The sequence below is a fragment of the Symphalangus syndactylus genome, chromosome 11 (genome assembly GCF_028878055.3).
Source record: "Symphalangus syndactylus isolate Jambi chromosome 11, NHGRI_mSymSyn1-v2.1_pri, whole genome shotgun sequence".
Lineage (NCBI taxonomy): Eukaryota > Metazoa > Chordata > Mammalia > Primates > Hylobatidae > Symphalangus > Symphalangus syndactylus.
Genome location: NC_072433.2, coordinates 63692109 through 63709587, shown reverse-complemented (window position 1 = coordinate 63709587; position 17479 = coordinate 63692109). Strand labels below are relative to the sequence as shown.

General features: G+C 43.3%; 1 protein-coding gene across 6 annotated transcripts in view; it reads left to right on the top strand.

The window, feature by feature from the left end:
• The window catches only part of VPS35L (VPS35 endosomal protein sorting factor like), a 147867-nt gene that overhangs the window by 82017 nt on the left and 48371 nt on the right, over window positions 1-17479 (top strand). For 4 of the 6 annotated variants that reach the window (XM_055299028.2, XM_055299031.2, XM_063612150.1 and 1 more), the window contains 6 exons: window positions 1693-1755; window positions 4110-4195; window positions 6396-6476; window positions 9133-9196; window positions 12069-12167; window positions 16171-16248. In XM_055299028.2, the coding sequence (XP_055155003.1) occupies window positions 1693-1755; window positions 4110-4195; window positions 6396-6476; window positions 9133-9196; window positions 12069-12167; window positions 16171-16248 (471 nt within the window). The remainder of the gene's footprint in view (window positions 1-1692; window positions 1756-4109; window positions 4196-6395; window positions 6477-9132; window positions 9197-12068; window positions 12168-16170; window positions 16249-17479) is intronic. The other 2 variants (XM_055299032.2, XM_055299029.2) reach the window with 1 other exon arrangement.

Here is a 17479-nt window from a genome sequence, read left to right as displayed (position 1 = left end):
TGGCTCACGCTTGTAATCCCATCACTTTGGGAAGCCGAGATGGGCGGATTGCTTGAGCCCAGGAGTTCAAGACCAGCCTGGGCAACATGGCAAAACCCTGTCGCTACTAAAAAAAAATATAAAAATTAGCTGGGTGTGGTGGCATGCACCTGTGGTCCCAGCTACCCTGGAGGCTGAGGCAGGAGGATTGCTTGAGCCCAGGAGGTCAAGGCTGCAGTGAGCTGAGATCATGCCATGCTGCACTCCAGCCTGGGCAACAGAGAAAGACCCTGTCTCAAAAAATAGTAATAATAAAACGAAAAGGTTTTAAAAAGTGGATGGGCTGTGTGTTTACAAATTCTATCAGTAGATGGATGGATAAGTGAGAAGATAAAGTAAATGTATTAAAATGCTAGCTTTTGTAGAATCTAAGTGGTGAATAAATGGGTGTTTGTATAATTCTTTCAATATTCTTTATTTTTGAGCATTTTTATAATGAAATATTAAGGGGAAAAAATCCTATCTTTTAAAATCACTGTTTATGTGTAGCTGTGCTTAAGTGTTAACAAAAAATTTCTTATTCTAAAGAGATTAGGTGCTTTGTGCTTCAGAAACTATTTTAATCAGACAGCATTGCAGTGTCTTACAATGGTATGCCTTGGAGCGTTGTTTATGATGAAGTTTTGAAGTCCTTTATTAGTTTTTTGCTTGACTGACCTAGTAAGCTGCCTAATTATGAAAAAAAGTGGGCACATAACGTTCTTCATGTTCTGTTTTTAGAACATGAGAGTTTTTTTGGAAATTATTGAAACAGCAGTTTTTTTTAGTGTAAACAAATTGTCAGTACATTTTCTTGATAGCAACCAGAGGTAGAAAGTTCTATTTTATTTAGAAACAGCATCTCCTTGGCTCTCCTGGACCAAGGCCCTGTCAGCCTTTCAGTCTGGACTGTGCATCGCAGAGTGAGGGGCGGTAACCATCAGTGTCTGGGCATTTTTGAGGCAGACCTCACAGACTGTGCCACCATCCTTGGGTAATACCTTGGCCTTTAACTCTACCAGCAAACTCTGTCCAAATCTTCTCCAGTGAATAATCAAGAAACACAGGGCCACACGATGATGTAGAATAGGGATTGGCCAACTACAGCCCATAGGCTATATGTAGCCTGCCACTTGTTTTTGTGAATAAAGTTTTATTGGCACAAATTCATTTAATGCGCATTCATTTAATGTTGGCAATGGCTGCTTTTGCACTACAATAGTGTTGAGTAGTTGTGATGGACTGTAGGACGTTTATAAAAAAAGTTTGCCCACTATTCAAGAAATAACAATAGCTGACATTAATGGAAAACTTTCTAAGGGTGGGCACTGCACTCAGGACCTTCCACGAACCATTCCATTGAGTCCTTACTGCTTTGATCTCCAGTTCACAGATGAGGAAGCTGAGACTGAGACTCAGTTACTTCCCCAGGACTACAAAGTAGGATGTACAGAGTCATTGGGCAAACTCAGACTGAGACAGAGCCTACCCTAAGCCCAGTTCACCATATGTCGAACAATCCAGGCTTACCTTATTGTAGTTATAGTTGCAAATTATGAAAGGTGATTGCCTTTTTAAAAAAAAATTCAGGTTTTCATGAGAGAATGTGAACCAGAAAGAAATTTTTAAAAATTACGTTTTTAAAAATAAGATTTTTGTTTGTTTGTTTTACAGCTTCAGTTAATAATTAAGAAAGTTATTGCCCACTTCCATGACTTCTCAGTTCTTTTCTCCGTGGTAAGTAGCATTTCCTAATTATCTTTGGAAATTTGTACCTGGCTCAGAGGTTCTCATTGTCTCAGTAATGTTTTCATGATGCCCCAGGCCAAAAGAAATATTCAGCAGTTCCTTTTATAAAGTAGTTAAGTCTGATCAACTTAAGTATTCATGTCCTAACAGATTAAGCAGTATTTGAAAAAATAATACACAAAAACTGAAAGAAAAATATTATTTCTGTTTCATTCCTTACTTATGGGATATGTGCTCCACTGGGCATTACACAACTTCTCAAACCTTCAAAACACTTTGGACAGCCTTCTCTTACTTCGCTCGTCCACAGTGATTTTCACAGGGCACTTGCTTTTTAATCACACAGCCTAGTGTTGAAACTATGAAATACATTGAGCTAGTAGTTGTTTCAGTGTCTGACAGTTGAGATTTACCATGATTCCCTCAAAAATTTAAAATATCCTGCGATGTCTGTTCGAGTTTGCTCAGTGCCCTGGGCAAGTAGGAATCTAGGTTATTCCCTGTATAGTAACATTCTCTGTCTCTCCCTTCGCTTCCCTCTTTCAGGTTCCATTTACATGTGCTCACAGGATTGTAAGATTTTTTATTTTAATCATAGCAGCTAATATTTATTGGACACATACCACACTCCAAGCACTGTTCTGGGACTTTACATGTATTGCCTCACATCAGATTCATACCACCGCGGGGAAGTAGGAGTTATCACTATAGTATTGCCTTCTTATCCAGGGAGAATACGTTCCAAGACCCCCAGGAGTTGCCTGAAACTGCAGACAGAACTGACTCCTGTGTATACTATATTTTATCCTATAAATACATACCTACAATAAAGTTTCATTTATAAATTAGGCACAGTAAGAGATTGACAACAATAGCTAAAATAGAACAGTTGTAACAATATGCCGGCATCGGTACTCTTGCACTTTGGGAGCATTATTAAGTAAAATAAGTGTTCTTTGAACACAAAAATGCTGTGATACCGTGACAGTCAATCCGATGACCAAGACAGCTACTAAGTGACTAACAAGCGGGTAGCATCTACAACGTGGAGACGCTAGACAAAGGGATGACTCACAACCTGGGCGGTGCAGAACAGTATAGTGTGAGATTTCATTACACTACTCTGAGCAATGCACAGTTTCAAATGAATGAGGCTGGGTGTTGTGGCTCACACCTGTAATCCCAGCACTTTCAGAGGCCAAGGCAGGCAGATCTGAGACCAGGAGTTCCAGACCAGCCTGGCCAACATGGCAAAACCCTGTCTCTACTAAAAATACAAAAAATTAGCCAGGTGTGTGGTGCATGCCTGTAGTCCCAGCTACTGGGGAGGCTGAGGTTGCAGTGAACCGAGATTACACCAGTGCACTCAAGCCTAGGCAACAGAGTGAGACTCTGTCTCAAACAAATAAAATACAATAAAAATAAAAATGAAAATGAATGAATTGCTTATTTCTAGAATTTTCTATTTAATATTTTCGGATGGCCATTAACCGAGGATAACTGAAACTATGGAAAGCAAAACCGCAGATAAGGGAGCAACTACCATATTCCTACTTTACAGATGAGAAAACTGATGCAGGAAGAGGTAGAGTAACTTGCTTACAGCCACACAGTCACCGAGGTCAGGATTCAGAGCCAGGCAGTCCAATTTCGAGGCCATCTCTGAACAGCTCTACTCTGACTCTTCTTCCATTGCTCATCAATATAATCATAAAAAGACTGAAGTCTGCCTTGCCCAGAAAAGCTTGTGGTCATCAAATGTTGCCTGGATGGCTCACCAAAATGTTAACTGGTTCCAGCACCAATCCCTGGAATGCATATAAGTTGTTTTAATAGTAACAGTTTTTTTGTTTGTTTGTTTGTTTGTTTGTTTTTGAGACAGAGTCTTGCTCTGTTGCCCAGGCTAGAGTGCAGTGGAGCAATCTCGGCTCACTGCAACCTCCACCTTCCTGGGTTCAAGCAATTCTCCTGCCTCAGCCTTCCAAGTAGCTGGGACTACAGGCATGCACCACCATGCCTGGCTAATTTTTGTATTTTTAGTAGAGACAGGGTTTTGCCATGTTGGCCAGGCTGGTCTTGAACTCCTGGCCTCAAGTGATCCACCTGCCTGGGCCTCCCAAAGTGCTGGGATTACAGGTGTGAGCCACCGTGCCCGGCCCAGTAACAGCTTTTTACAAGCCCAGTCAGGTCCTCTCCCTGATTTCAGAGGAGTCCTCATCTGACCTGACTCAGAGAGATGAACCTCTGTTCTGCTTCTTTGACCTCCACAGAAAGAGACCCACAGATTCCTTCCTTCCGATAACTTGTGTCATTTGCATATAGAGTGCTTGCTTTATTTATAGGAAAAATTTCTGCCGTTTCTGGACATGTTCCAAAAAGAGAGTGTGCGAGTGGAGGTTTGCAAATGCATCATGGACGCCTTTATCAAGTGAGTGCCACAGTGTGCAGCAGAAGCCTTGATTCCTAGTGCCCTTGTGAAACCTGTTGATAAAAAATCAGTTCTTGCACTTTGAGGCCGAGTGATGTGTATTTATTTCATACAGAAAACCACACTGGAAGGAAAGCCACAGTAAAAGCAGCAGTCTGATAAAAGTTTGTAATTCGTGTTTAAGAAGACAGAGTAGCAAGTGTTATCATGAGCCTGGCCAGCAGCTCCATTTTACTTTGATATGTTTTTAGAAGGAGGAGTCTTTTGATAAATTCCCCCAAGAGTAACATTTTTAAGGATACAAATCAGGGCATACATACTTACAAAGAAGGCACCGGTGCTAGAAAGGTTTTCATCTTCAGTGTTTAGTTATGTAGCTGACTAATTTATGATCAGTTTTCAAATTTAGCTCTTTAACAAAAAAGAAAAAAAAATCAAATTTAGTTCTTTTCATTTTTTTGATTAAGTCTGTGTTTCCCACAACTGCCCGACTGCTAGTGGTACATGAAATAATTTTAAGGTGGTACATGGAAAAAAGGTGTTTTTGTTTTTGTTTTGAGACAAGGTCTCACTTTGTCATCCAGGCTGGAGTGCAGTGGCACAATTATGGTTCACTGCAGCCTTGACCTTCTCACGCTCAAGTGATCCTCCCACCTCAGCCTCCCAGGTAGCTGGGACTACAGATGTGCCCCAGCTGATTTTTGCATTTTTTGTAGATGTGAGGTCTCTCTATGTTGCCCAGGCTGGTCTTCATCTCCTGGGCTCAAGCCATCCATCCACCTCAAAGTGCTGGAATTGTAGGCGTGAGCCACCTCGCCTAGCTAGGGTTTTATTTTTATTTTGTTATTTTTTTTTTTTTAATTTCAGGCAGAACCCTGCTTTGTCACCCAGGCTCGAGTGCAGTGGTGCGATCTCGGATCACTTCAGCCTTCACCTCCTGGGTTCAAGCGATTCTCCTGCCTCAGCCTCCCGAGTAGCTGGGATTACAGGCACCCACCTCCACGTCCAGCTAATTTTTTTGTATTTTTTGTAGAGACAGGGTTTCACCATGTTGGCCAGGCTGGTCTCGAACTCCTGGCCTGAAGTGATCCACCCGCCTCGGCCTCCCAAACTGCTGGGATTACAGGCATGAGCCACCACACCCAGCCTGTTTTTATTTTTAGAGTTATATATTGATTTTAAATGTATTAGGCAGTTTATAACTAGTTTAATGTGATTTCATGTACGATATATTATTTTTTAGGACAGGGTTAAGAAAAAAAAGCTAAAGTTACTTTAAATATTAGGTGTATAGATATGGTTCACTTTGGAAAATTGAGTTTGATATTGCTCACATGTTTTAAGCTTTCTTGTCATCTTTCTAAAAGATTAATTCCTTCCTAAGGATTAATATCAATTCCTAATTAATATGCTTGGAATAAATATACCTAATTTACTTACCTAAAGATTTGTTATAAGAGTTTGCCCTTTTATATTATTTGAAAAACCAAATGAATCATTTTGCCTGGCAAAATTTGCCTGTTAAGAACACAGTGACAAAAAAAAAAAAAAAAAAAAAAGAACAGAGTGACAGGTTGTGGGCAGCTTCAGAAGGTGTAAGAAGCATAGTTGAAAACAAACAAACAAACAAAAACAGGTTTGCCCTTAGCCCACCTGGTTTAAGAAGGGGAACAGTTCTTCTGTGATTTTACAGTTAGGAGAAGTTATGTGTGTAGAAGAGCAAACTTGTTATTTAAAGAATTCTGGGCCAGGTGCGGTGGCTCATGCCCGTAATCCCAATACTTTGGGAGGCTGAGGCAGGCGGATCACCTGAGGCCAGGAGTTCCAGAGCAGCCTGGCCAACATGGTGTCTACCAAAAGTACAAAAATTAGCCGGGTGTGGTGACGCACACATGTAGTCTCAGCTACTTCGGAGGCTGAGGCAGGAGGATCACTCCAACCCAGGAGGCAGAGGCTGCAGTGAGCTGAGGTCACACCACTGCACTCCAGCCTGGGTGACAGAGTGAGACTCTGTCTCAAAAGTTAAAAAAAGAATTCTGAGACAACCAGAGAACATGGCTCGTTACTGGTAAACTGGGCTGGGCAAAATGCCAGCTGGATAATTTGCTGCTTTTCAAGTGTGTACAGTGGATGAAAAAATCCACTTTTGCAGTGCTGTCAGTGGACAAAACTTTGACTTTTATCTTTAAATGTCTCCTAGGCATCAACAAGAGCCCACCAAGGACCCGGTCATTTTGAATGCCCTTTTGCACGTTTGCAAGACCATGCATGACTCCGTGAAGTAAGCCATGCTTACAGCTGAAATATAACATGGATTGGGTCTTAATGCCACCTAATAGAACATTAGGGAATGACTGCTTTAAGCTGCCACTGTGAATAATATTACTTTATTGGGCGTATTAAGATTCTTGCTAACGAGGACATTCCAGTCCAGGAGAGGAAGGAGGCTGAGGGTAACCTTCTTGAGAAAGCAACGTAGCAGATGTTGATAGAAAGGAATTTATGTTGCGGGTAAAAAGCTGGTTTTATTCAAGTGAACTCAAACTCCATGTCTCTTGGAGATTTCTGAGAGCAGCAGATAGTATAATAATGAGCTCACTCATCCAGTAATATAGCCTTTTTATTTCATCTCTTTATTAGCCAATTATTTGAAATTCAAATGAAACTGCTTACATTTCTAACATGAAGGACTTTATTTCCTCGGTATACTTGAGGCTAAGACCTATCCACAGGCATTACCTTTCAGTCAAAGGCTGAATAGTCACTGCTTTGCTTTCTGGTTTTTGTTTGTTTATTTTTAAAATATGTTTTCATTTGACTGTGCTTAGGGCAATTCCTGCTTATTTGTGGCTGAAATTTTAGTCCCCAAAGAATTTTTAAACACAGCAGCTTGATTTACTGGAAAATGTTACAAGAATGGAGAAAATTGTTTTGGAACTTAACCATCAGCAAGATGAACTGTATTTCTTCTTTGTTTTCTCTGCATTTTAGAATATTTACTTCCATGATTTTGTGTGCTTTCAAATTCCTGGGTAGTTACGAAAATCAAAGTGTCGAGGCATTTCATAAAAATGGAACCGGTAGACTTTAGTTGGACAAAAATAGAAATAAAGATACAAAAAGCATCCAGAAAGGCACTTAGATTCGTGAGATATTGGGTTTTGGCTTAAGTAAAATAGAATGTTGATTTCTCTATTGTTAAAATTGTGCATAGTTGACAGACCAGAAGGTAGGGGTAGGGCAGCTCTTCTTTCAAACATCATCCAGGGACCCAGGTTATTTCTGTCTTATTGTTCTCCCAGTCTATCTGGGGTGTTGTCCTTGTCTTCTTCTGGAAGCTGACGTACCTCAACCATGTCCACGTTCCAGCCTGTGGACATTGGGGAACAGCAGCTTTCCTTTAGGGACAAAGCTGGGAAGGCTCACACATTACTTGTGTTCACATCCCATTGTTCAGAACTGTCCCATAGCCACCCCTAGCTGGGAAGGAGGGTAGGGAATGTTGTTCTAAGAACAAAGTGGGGCTGGGCATGGTGTCTCACACCTGTAATCCTAGCACTTTAAGAGGCCAAGATGAGTGGATCACCTGAGGTCAGGAGTTTGAGATCAGCCTGGCCAACATGGTAAAACCCCGTCTTTACTAAAAACAAAAACAAAAACAAAAAATTAGGCAGGCATGGTGGCACATGCCTGTAATCCCAGCTACTTGGGAGGCTGAGGCAGGAGAATCGCTTGAACCTGGAAGGCACAAGTTGCAGTGATCCAAGATCACGCCATTGCACTCCAGCCTGGGCAACAAGAGCGAAACTCCATCTCAAAACAAAAACAAAAACAGAACAAAGTGGGCATTTGTATTGAAGAACAGTGGGTAATCTTTGCCAAAACATTTTCTCCTAGAACAAACCAACAAGCAAAAACCTTGACTCCTGTTTTCTCTGGGCTCTTAAAAAATTTTTTTTAAATAAATTTGGGGAACTATTTTTTTTTCCTTGACCACTGACTATACTGTTTATTTTATTTTATTTTTTTATTATTATTATACTTTAGGTTTTAGGGTACATGTGCACAATGTGCAGATTTGTTACATATGTATCCGTGTGCCATGTTGGTTTGCTGCACCCATTAACTCGTCATTTAGCATTAGGTATATCTCCTAATGCTGTCCCTCCCCCCTCCCCCCTATTTGGGGAACTATTGATAGGCCTTCACAAGTATAATCAAAACTATAATGACTTTTTCTTATTTATATTTGTATTAAATTTTCTATTAAATAGAAGCAACTGAGACCTGAGATTTACTTTACAGTGTATCAAAAAAATAAGACGGATTGATGGATGGAGAGGGGAATGGATAATTATGTGTAAAACAAGTAAAATGGTGATGGCAGGATTTCGATGGTGGGTGTATGGGTGTTTACTGGAAAATTCTTTCAACTTTGCTGTACATTGGAAATATTTCTGTTTCCTTTTTGGGGAGAACGGGGTCTCGTCATGTTGCCCAGGCTAGTCTCCAACTCCTAGGCTCAAACGAACCTGCTACCTCTGCCTTCCTAAGTGCTGGGATTACAGGTGTGAACCAGCACACCCCACTGGAGATTTTTAAAATAAAATATTCAATGAAATTTCCCTGAAATACAAAATTTGACATTAGACCTTGCTGCCCAAGTTCCAAAGAAGTGAAAGTTAACCTTTTCTTTTCTTGTTAATAAATCTATCTTGAGAACAGCATCTTTGAGGGAGATGAGAAACATATTTAAATTATGTTAATTGTGATTATGTATTTTTATCAAAGGAAAAATAAACAGCCTGTTGGGAGTTTTTTAAATCTAGGAAATGCAAAATGTTCTTACCTGTTAAATTACTTACCCCTTGTGTATTTTTTTCTTTAGAAACTTTCATCTGTTACCTGTGTTAATTATGTACAATTATTGATTTTAGTGCACTCACTCTTGAGGATGAGAAAAGAATGCTGTCATATTTGATTAATGGATTTATAAAAATGGTAAGTATTAGGGAAGAAGTTTCAGTGCACTTGGAAGTCTGATGTAATTGTTTATCCTTATGCTGGCGAACGCAGTTAACATTATGTTCTCTGGTGCTTTTCATTCTTAGTGAGATAAGATGAAATTAGAAAACATCTTACATTAGCCAGGACTCCCCTGGGGGCAAAGACAGCCAAGACAAACCGGCTTAAGAGGAAAAAGGTGGGGAGCGGGAGGGTGATGGGAGGAGGGATTTCTTGGCTGATGTGACAAAAAGTCCAGGGGCTGGAACTCTCCAAAGCAGCAGCCGGGCTCAGGGTCTCAGGGATGTCATCAGGACCTGTCTTCCCTGTCTTTTTTTTTTTTTTTTTTTTTTTTTTTTGAGACAGAGTCTTGCCCTGTCACCCAGGCTAGAGTGCAGTGGCGTGATCTCGGCTCACTGCAAGCTCCGCCTCCCGAGTTCATGCCATTCTCCTGCCTCAGCCTCCCTAGTAGCTGGGACTACAGGCGTCCGCCACCAGGCCCAGCTAATTTTTTGTATTTTTAGTAGAGACGGAGTTTCACCGTGTTAGCCAGGATGGTCTCGATCTCCTGACCTCGTGATCCTCCCACCTCGGCCTCCCAAAGTGCTAGGATTACAGGCGTGAGCCACCGGGCCCGGCCCCCTGTCTGTCTTTAGCCCTGGGCCCTGTCCTGTTGCCCTCCGGCTCAGCTGGGCTCGCCCCACCACAGCTCCAGGTTTCCATGCCCCCCAGCTCTGCAGCCCAGCAGGTGGGACTCCAGCAAAGGCCTGGGATTGAGTCTCTTTGGATTAACATGGGTCATGGCCCCAAGCACACCTGGGTGACCTGAGTCAGGAGGGCCGAGAGTGGAAAGAAGGTGTGCCCTGAAGCAGCTGATGCAGATCATCAGATGGTGATGGAAACTATGCCGGGCAGGCAAAACGCCAGATATCCACTCCCCATCTGTTTTACTTATCTACTGCTGAGTAACAGCTCATCCCAAAACTTAGTGGCTTTAAATAACAGGGCTTTTTTTTGTTTGTTTGTTTGTTTTTTTGGGAGGGGGTCAAGACAGGGGTCTCGCTATGTTGCCCAGGCTGGTTTCCAACTCCTAGTTTCAAACAATACTGCAGCCTCGGTCCCCCAAAATGCTGGGATAACAGGCCTGAGCCACTGTGCCCAGCATGAGTTTTTTATTAGTTCTCAAACTCTGTGGATCAGCTTGGTAACCAGGCTGCCACAGGGAGTGTGGTGTGGTACTGGCGTGGCACAATTGGGCTGGAGGATCCACAGTGGCCTTGTTCCCTTCTCTAGGATTTTGGTGCTGGATATGGCCTGGGGCCATCTTGATTTTCTTCCACGTCCTCTCTTTCTCTCCACTTTTCTCCTCAGTCAGTGGTTTCAGTTGAGCTCTCTTACTTGGTGCTGCCTTCTATGAAGGCACAGACAGAAGCAGCAAGGCATTTTAAGGCCAAGGCTTAGAAATCACATGGTGAGGCCAGGCACGGTGGCTCACATCTGTAATCCCAGCACTTTGGGAGGCTGAGGCAGGTGGATCACCTGAGGTCAGGTCTAGACCAGCCTCACCAACATGGTGAAACCCTGTCTCTGCTAAAAATACAAAATTAGCTGGGTGTTGTGGTGCATGCCTGTAATCCCAGCTACTCGGGAGGCTGAGGCAGGAGAATCGCTTGAACCCGGGAGGCAGAGGTTGCGGTGAGCCAAGACCATGCCACTGCACTCCAGCCTGGGCAACAGAGCAAAACTCTGTCTTGGGAAAAAAAAAAAAAAAAAAAGAAATCACACAGTAAACCCCTGCCACATTCTGCTGCAATCTGTGGGTCAAAGCAAGTCACAGAGCCAGTCTGGAGGTGAAGAGGCTCTGCCTCTTGATGGGGGGTAGTCCACAGAGACATTGCAGAAGAGCCGGCAGACTGAGAGGGATTCCTGCAGCCTCCTTTGGGAACATCCCACCATTATACTATCCCAGCCTGAACAGTCTTCACCTTCATTCTGGGTCCTCTAAGCCAAAACACCAACTGCTGCCAGTATCTTCTATTTTAATAGAAAAGTCAGGACCAAAGCTGACCGAGATGAAAATGACGAGATCACTTTGAAAATAACCTTGAAATTCTGACTTGTTCAATAGTGTGGGTTTTTTAGTCCACCTGACTCTGTGGGTGAAATATCAATTTTGATGAAAATTCAGGATTAGCCTTTCAATTCTCGTATTAGGAAAGAGACCTATGGATTTTCCCAGGTCACTCTCCTTTGCCCTTGCTTTTTGTACTCATCATGTGGTATTTATCTTTTCATGGCATTGTCTGAAAGTTACCAAGTTATTATGGAAAAGAATATAAGGAAATCAGATATGAAACATGATAGCTGTAATGGAAATGGCGATGTTAAACCTCATCTGGACAAAAATGATTGATGTACAGTAAAGTTTTTCTTACTAACCAGCTGTTCATAAATTTGAAGAAATAGGAGAAGAGGGGATGTTTAATGGTGGAAAAACTTCCATCTATGGCTTCTGTAGCCACCAGTGAGCTGCCAAGGTTGGGTCCCCATCAGGAAGCAGAAAGGTGTGACCGTTACGACAGCAAACCTGCTGACAAATGGCCCCCAATAACCACATTTATGTTCTGTGAAAAGGCCACAGCTGACAAACAATATCCCATTATTCCCTTTCCAGTGGTTTCCTTCGGAGCCTGGAAAATTATACTTACACTCTGAGCTTCTGTTTTATACCCTTTGACTTCTTATGTTCTAGTCCAGTGCCCATATCATAAAGATGAGGTGGCAATAATAATATTTCAGTCATACCATGTGCCTGTGTTCCCTCTAAAAATACCACTGTCCCCTTCAGCATCTTTCTCCTTGATTCTAGATTTCCTTTGGCCGTGATTTTGAACAACAGCTGAGTTTTTATGTTGAGTCCAGGTCGATGTTTTGCAATCTGGAGCCTGTTCTTGTGCAGTTGATTCATGTAAGTATTTTCATTCATTAGTTTCTTCTCTCAATAAATATTTATTGATCATCTACATCCCAATCATTTATTTTTATTTTATTTTATTAGAGACAAGGTCTCACTCTGTCACCCAGGCTAGAGTGCAGTGGTGCAATCATAACTCACTGTAGCCTTGAACTCCTGGGCTCAAGCAATCCTCCTGTCTCAGCCTCCTGAATAGCTGAGACTACCAGCTCAAGCCACCATGCCTGGCTATTTTAAATTTTGTTTTGTTGTGTTTTGTTTTGTTTTGTTTTTTGAGAGATGGGGTCTCAATGTGTTGCCCAGGCTGGCCTCAAATTCCTCACATCCAGCAATTCTCCTGCCTTGGCCTCCCAAAATGCTGGGATTACAGGCATGAACCACTGCACCCAGCCTTAATCTGGGACTCTTCTGGTCCTATTTTGTTACTGTTCTCTATGGTATGAAAGGTGGTTTCTCAAAGGTTAATAAACTTACAACTTTGGTTTTATTAATCTGTTTTTCTGTGAGATTTGCATTTTCCCATTTCTGCATGCCAGCAACAGAGTTAAGTGATTGACAATGATTAGTTACAGAAATCTAACCAGAAGGAGCCCCTTCTTACCTAACAAGACGTTCCCAACTTTCTTGGATCATGGCATCTCTCAGTAACTTTTTATGGTACCCTTAGACCAAAAGAATTAATAATAGCCCTGTTTATTAAGAAGTTAGGTTCAGGCTGGATGTGATGGCTCACACCTGTAATCCCAGCACTTTGGGAGTCTGAGGCTGGCAGATCACTTGAGGTCAGGAGTTTGAGACCAGCCTGGCCAGTATGGTGAAACCCTGTCTGTACTAAAAATACCAAAATTAGCCAGGCATGGTGGCAGGCACCTGTTGTCCCAGCTACTTGGGAGGCTGAGGCAGAAGAATCGCTTGAATCTGGGAGGTGGAGGTTGCAGTAAGCAGAGATTGCGCCACTGCACTCTACACTCTAGCCTAGGCAACAAAGGGAGACTCCATCTCAAAAAAAAAAAAAAAGTTAGTTTCAGACAACTTAAGTATTTATGCTCTAACAACTTGATAGCCATTTGAAGAAAATATATATATAAATTGAAAGAAAAATAATACTTTTCTTTACTTTCTGAGATGGAGTTTTTGCTCTGCTGCCCAGGCTACAGTGCAGTGGCGTGATTTCGACTCACTGCAACCTCTACCTCCCAGGTTGAAGTGATTCTCTTGCATCAGCCTCCCGAGTAGCTGTAATTACAGGCACCTGCCACCATGCCCGGCTAATTTTTTGTATTTTTTAGTAGAGACAGGGTTTCACCATGTTGGCCAGGCTGGTCTTGAACTCTTAACCTAAGGTGATCCACCTGCCTCGGCATCCCAAAGTGCTAGGATTGCAGGCATAAACCACCAAGCCTGGCCTATTTTTTTCTTTTTTAATTTTTTTTTTTTGCACACAAAACAATAAACATTTTCTAAAAGTACATACAAACAAAAAGATGCATATCAAACATATTAGGAAGGTTGCCCATGGGAAGACGGGGAATAGAAATGGGGGGTGGGAATTAAAGAAAATAAATGAGAGAGGGACTTTGTATGGATCAATGATAATAACTCAATCCTCTATTTGACAAAGAAGAAGGAGAAGGAAGAGGAAGAAAAAGAAAGTGGGATAAAGGATCAGAAAGGGAGGAAAATAGAAAAAATTAGAGTACGACTCCAGGGTAGACCTGTTTTGTTGTCGCTTGGTTGGTTGGTTGGTTGGTTGGTTTGTCAGTTGTATTTTTCATATGTTTCGCCATGTTGGCCAGGCTGGTCTCGAACTCCTAGCCTCAAGTGATCAACCCGCCTCGGCCTCCCAGAGTACTGGGACTACAGGCGTGAGCCACCACGTCCAGCCCCCACATTGCTTCTGGCCTCTGTGGTAGACCTCCCAGACGAGGCGGCCGGGCAGAGGCGCTCCCCACATCCAAGACGGGGCGGCGAGGCAGAGGTGCTCCTCACTTCCCAGACGGGGCGGCCGGACAGAGACGCTCCTCACTTCCTAGATGGGGTGGCGGCCAGGCAGAGGCGCTCCTCACATCCCAGATGATGGGTGGCCGGGCAGAGGCGCTCCTCACTTCCCAGACGGGGCAGCCAGGCAGAGGCGCTCCTCAATTCCCAGACGGGGCGGCCGGGCAGAGGCGCTCCTCACATCCCAGACGGGGCGGCCGGGCAGAGGCGCTCCTCACTTCCCAGACGGGGCGGCCGCGCAGAGGCGCTCCTCACTTCCCAGACGGGGCGGCCGGGCAGAGGCGCTCCTCACTTCCCAGACGGGGCGGCCGGGCAGAGGCGCTCCTCACTTCCCAGACGGGGCGGCCGGGCAGAGGCGCTCCTCACTTCCCAGACTGAGCGGCCGGGCAGAGGCGCTCCTCACTTCTTCCCAGACAGGGCAGCCGGGCAGAGGCGCTCCTCACTTCCCAGACGGGGCGGCCGGGCAGAGGTGCTCCTCACTTCCCAGACGGGGTGGCGGCCGGGCAGAGTCGCTCCTCATATCCCAGACGATGGGCGGCCAGGCAGAGACGTTCCTCACTTTCTAGACGGGGTGGCGGCTGGGCAGAGACGCTCCCCACCTCCCAGACGGGGCGGCGGCCGGGCAGAGGCTGCAATCCCAGCACCCTGGGAGGGCAAGGCAGGCGGCTGGGAGGCGGAGGCTGCAGCGAGCCAAGACCACGCCACCGCACTCCAGCGCGGGCAACACCGAGCACCGAGTGAGCGAGCCTCCGTCTGCAGTCCCAGCACCTCGGGAGGCCGAGGCGGGCAGACCATTTGAGGTCAGGAGCAGGAAGGAAGGAAGGAAGGGAGGGAGGGAGGGAGGGAGGGAGGAAGGAAGGAAGGAAGGAAGGAAGGAAGGAAGGAAGGAAGGAAGGAAGGAAGGAAGGAAGGAAGGACTATTTTTTTCTTAAACATAATTAGTAATGATGGGTGTGTACTTATGAGGCATATCACAGCTTCATAAAATTTGGAATTAGATTGGTGATGCTATTCTTATTTCTTGTTTTACATTCACTTTTTTTTACATTTATTCTTGCACAGCGATTAAACTTGCTTTTGATCACAGTAGCCACGAAAAATAAGTTTTACAAATACGTGATGTGGCTATAAGGGATGTAAAGCAGTCCATCATCAAATCAGCCTTGCACCAGTGCTTTGCACAATGCACAACAGACAAGTATTGCTGTGTTTCCCTAAAAAACTGTGGTGCCCCTATGAGTTTGCTGCCTTTTCTGCAGCACCCCAGGATGCCATGGTGCACAGTTTGGGAACCGCAGGTCCAAACTTTTTATATCTGTGGAAGTGTTCCCTAAGGCTCTGTCATTATTTCATGTCTATTCAAGGAGAATAACTTTCGTATGTATTTGTTTGTTGGTTACAAGTTATTTAGCACAACTAAACTTAAGACCTAAATTTAGAAACTTTATCTGGAAAACAGAGGAGGTAATAGTATCCACCCTGGGATTATGAAGCTTAAGTGAACCAATGAATGTATAGCTCTTAAATAGTGCTTGGAACACTATTAGTGATGATGTGGCTCCTATCATTATTGTTCTTATTGTTGGTATTGTATAGCTGAATGGTGTGGTCTGATTGTCTAAATGGTGTGCTTTGGAGGTGTCTCTTAAGATCTCTAAATTCTTAAAATTTGGTGTGGTGGGATTTCTGGAAATGGAGTAAGTGAGCCCCAGCTATTCATTAAGCCAGAAAATGGTCACTTAAAATGCTGATCGAAAGGCATGACTAACGTAGCAAACACTGCCTTTTGTTCTACCCTCTTGGAGATGTTTGCTCAAGCCATGATTGGATCAGGCCTGATGACCCCTTTGGCATTTCAAGGTTTGGTGCTAACCAGTCTTGGTCCTAGAAAGCTTGTTCTCATTGACCTGTATGTAGTTAATGTTCCAATCTCTATGGAAGACACTCATCTGAATCGGCCATCACTTCATTACTATTTCTATTTTATTAACAAATTCAGAGTGTGAACCGGTTGGCAATGGAGACAAGAAAAGTAATGAAAGGAAATCATTCCAGAAAGACGGCTGCATTTGTCCGGGTATGTTCTCAAGATAAGGACTGTCGGACTTCAAACTTCAGTGGGCTGTTTAGTTTGCAGGTTACTAAATTACTCTTCCCAGAAAAAGATGAGTGTGTCATGATAAGAATGGTTTAGTATTGATTTTTCAGATTAATTTTTCCCTGTATCTATGGGCTGATCCATTTTCTAATGTTTTCAAGATAAATAGTTAAATGAGTCTGAATTTTAACGTGTTGTGGGGAAGGTGAATGAGTGATGGATCTGCATTTTTATGTGCCAGCTGAATTAGCTTTCATTTTCTCTAATATAACACATATTTTATAACATTGTAAAATAGTTTTCTAATATAAAAATATGTATAATAATATTGTTCTTGTAACTGAAAGGCCTTTTTTCCTCTAGATAATAATGATGCCCAACTTTGTTTTTGTCTTTTTTGAGATGGAGTCTTGCTCTGTCACCCAGGCTGGAGTGCAGTGACGCGATCTCGACTCACTGCAACCTCCGCCTCCCAAGTTCAAGTGATTCTCCTACCTCAGCCTCCCGAGTAGCTGGGATTACAGGCACATACCACCATGCCCGGCTAATATTTTTGTATTTTTAGTAGAGATGGCAGTTTTACCATGTTGGCCAAGCTGGTTTCAAACTCCTGTCCTCAAGTGATCTGCCTGCCTTGGCCTCCCAAAGTGCTAGGATTACAGGCATGAGCCACCACACCTGGCCTGATGTTAAACTTTGAAAAATCATTTTCAGCTTCTTGAAGCTGAAAATTTTATCAGATGTGATGCTGCTCAAAATTTATTTATTCATTCATTTATTTATTTTTGGAGAAAGGCTCTTGCTCTGTCACCCAGGCAGGAGTGCAGTGGCACCATCATAGCTCACTGTAAGCACCTTGCCCGGGTAAGTTTTTTGTTTTTTTGTAGAGATGGGGAGTCACCTATGTTGCCCAGGCTGGTCTTGAACTCCTGGCCTCAAGTGATCCTCCTGCCTCAGCCTCCCAAAGTGTCGGGATGACAGGTGTGAGCCACTACACCCAGCCCTGCCCAAAATTTTAAGAAAGAAATATGCGTCTGTGTTTTTAAACATGAAAGTATACTGAAAAGATTACAGTAAAAAATAAGCATCCTGGCTCTGCCGTTTGTCGCCTTGCTTCTCTTTCCTCAGTCAGCCACCTCAAGCTCTTTAGCAGCTGTTTCTAATTACCTCCATATTTTTAAGTAATTGGTTTAAACAGCTATTTCTCAGT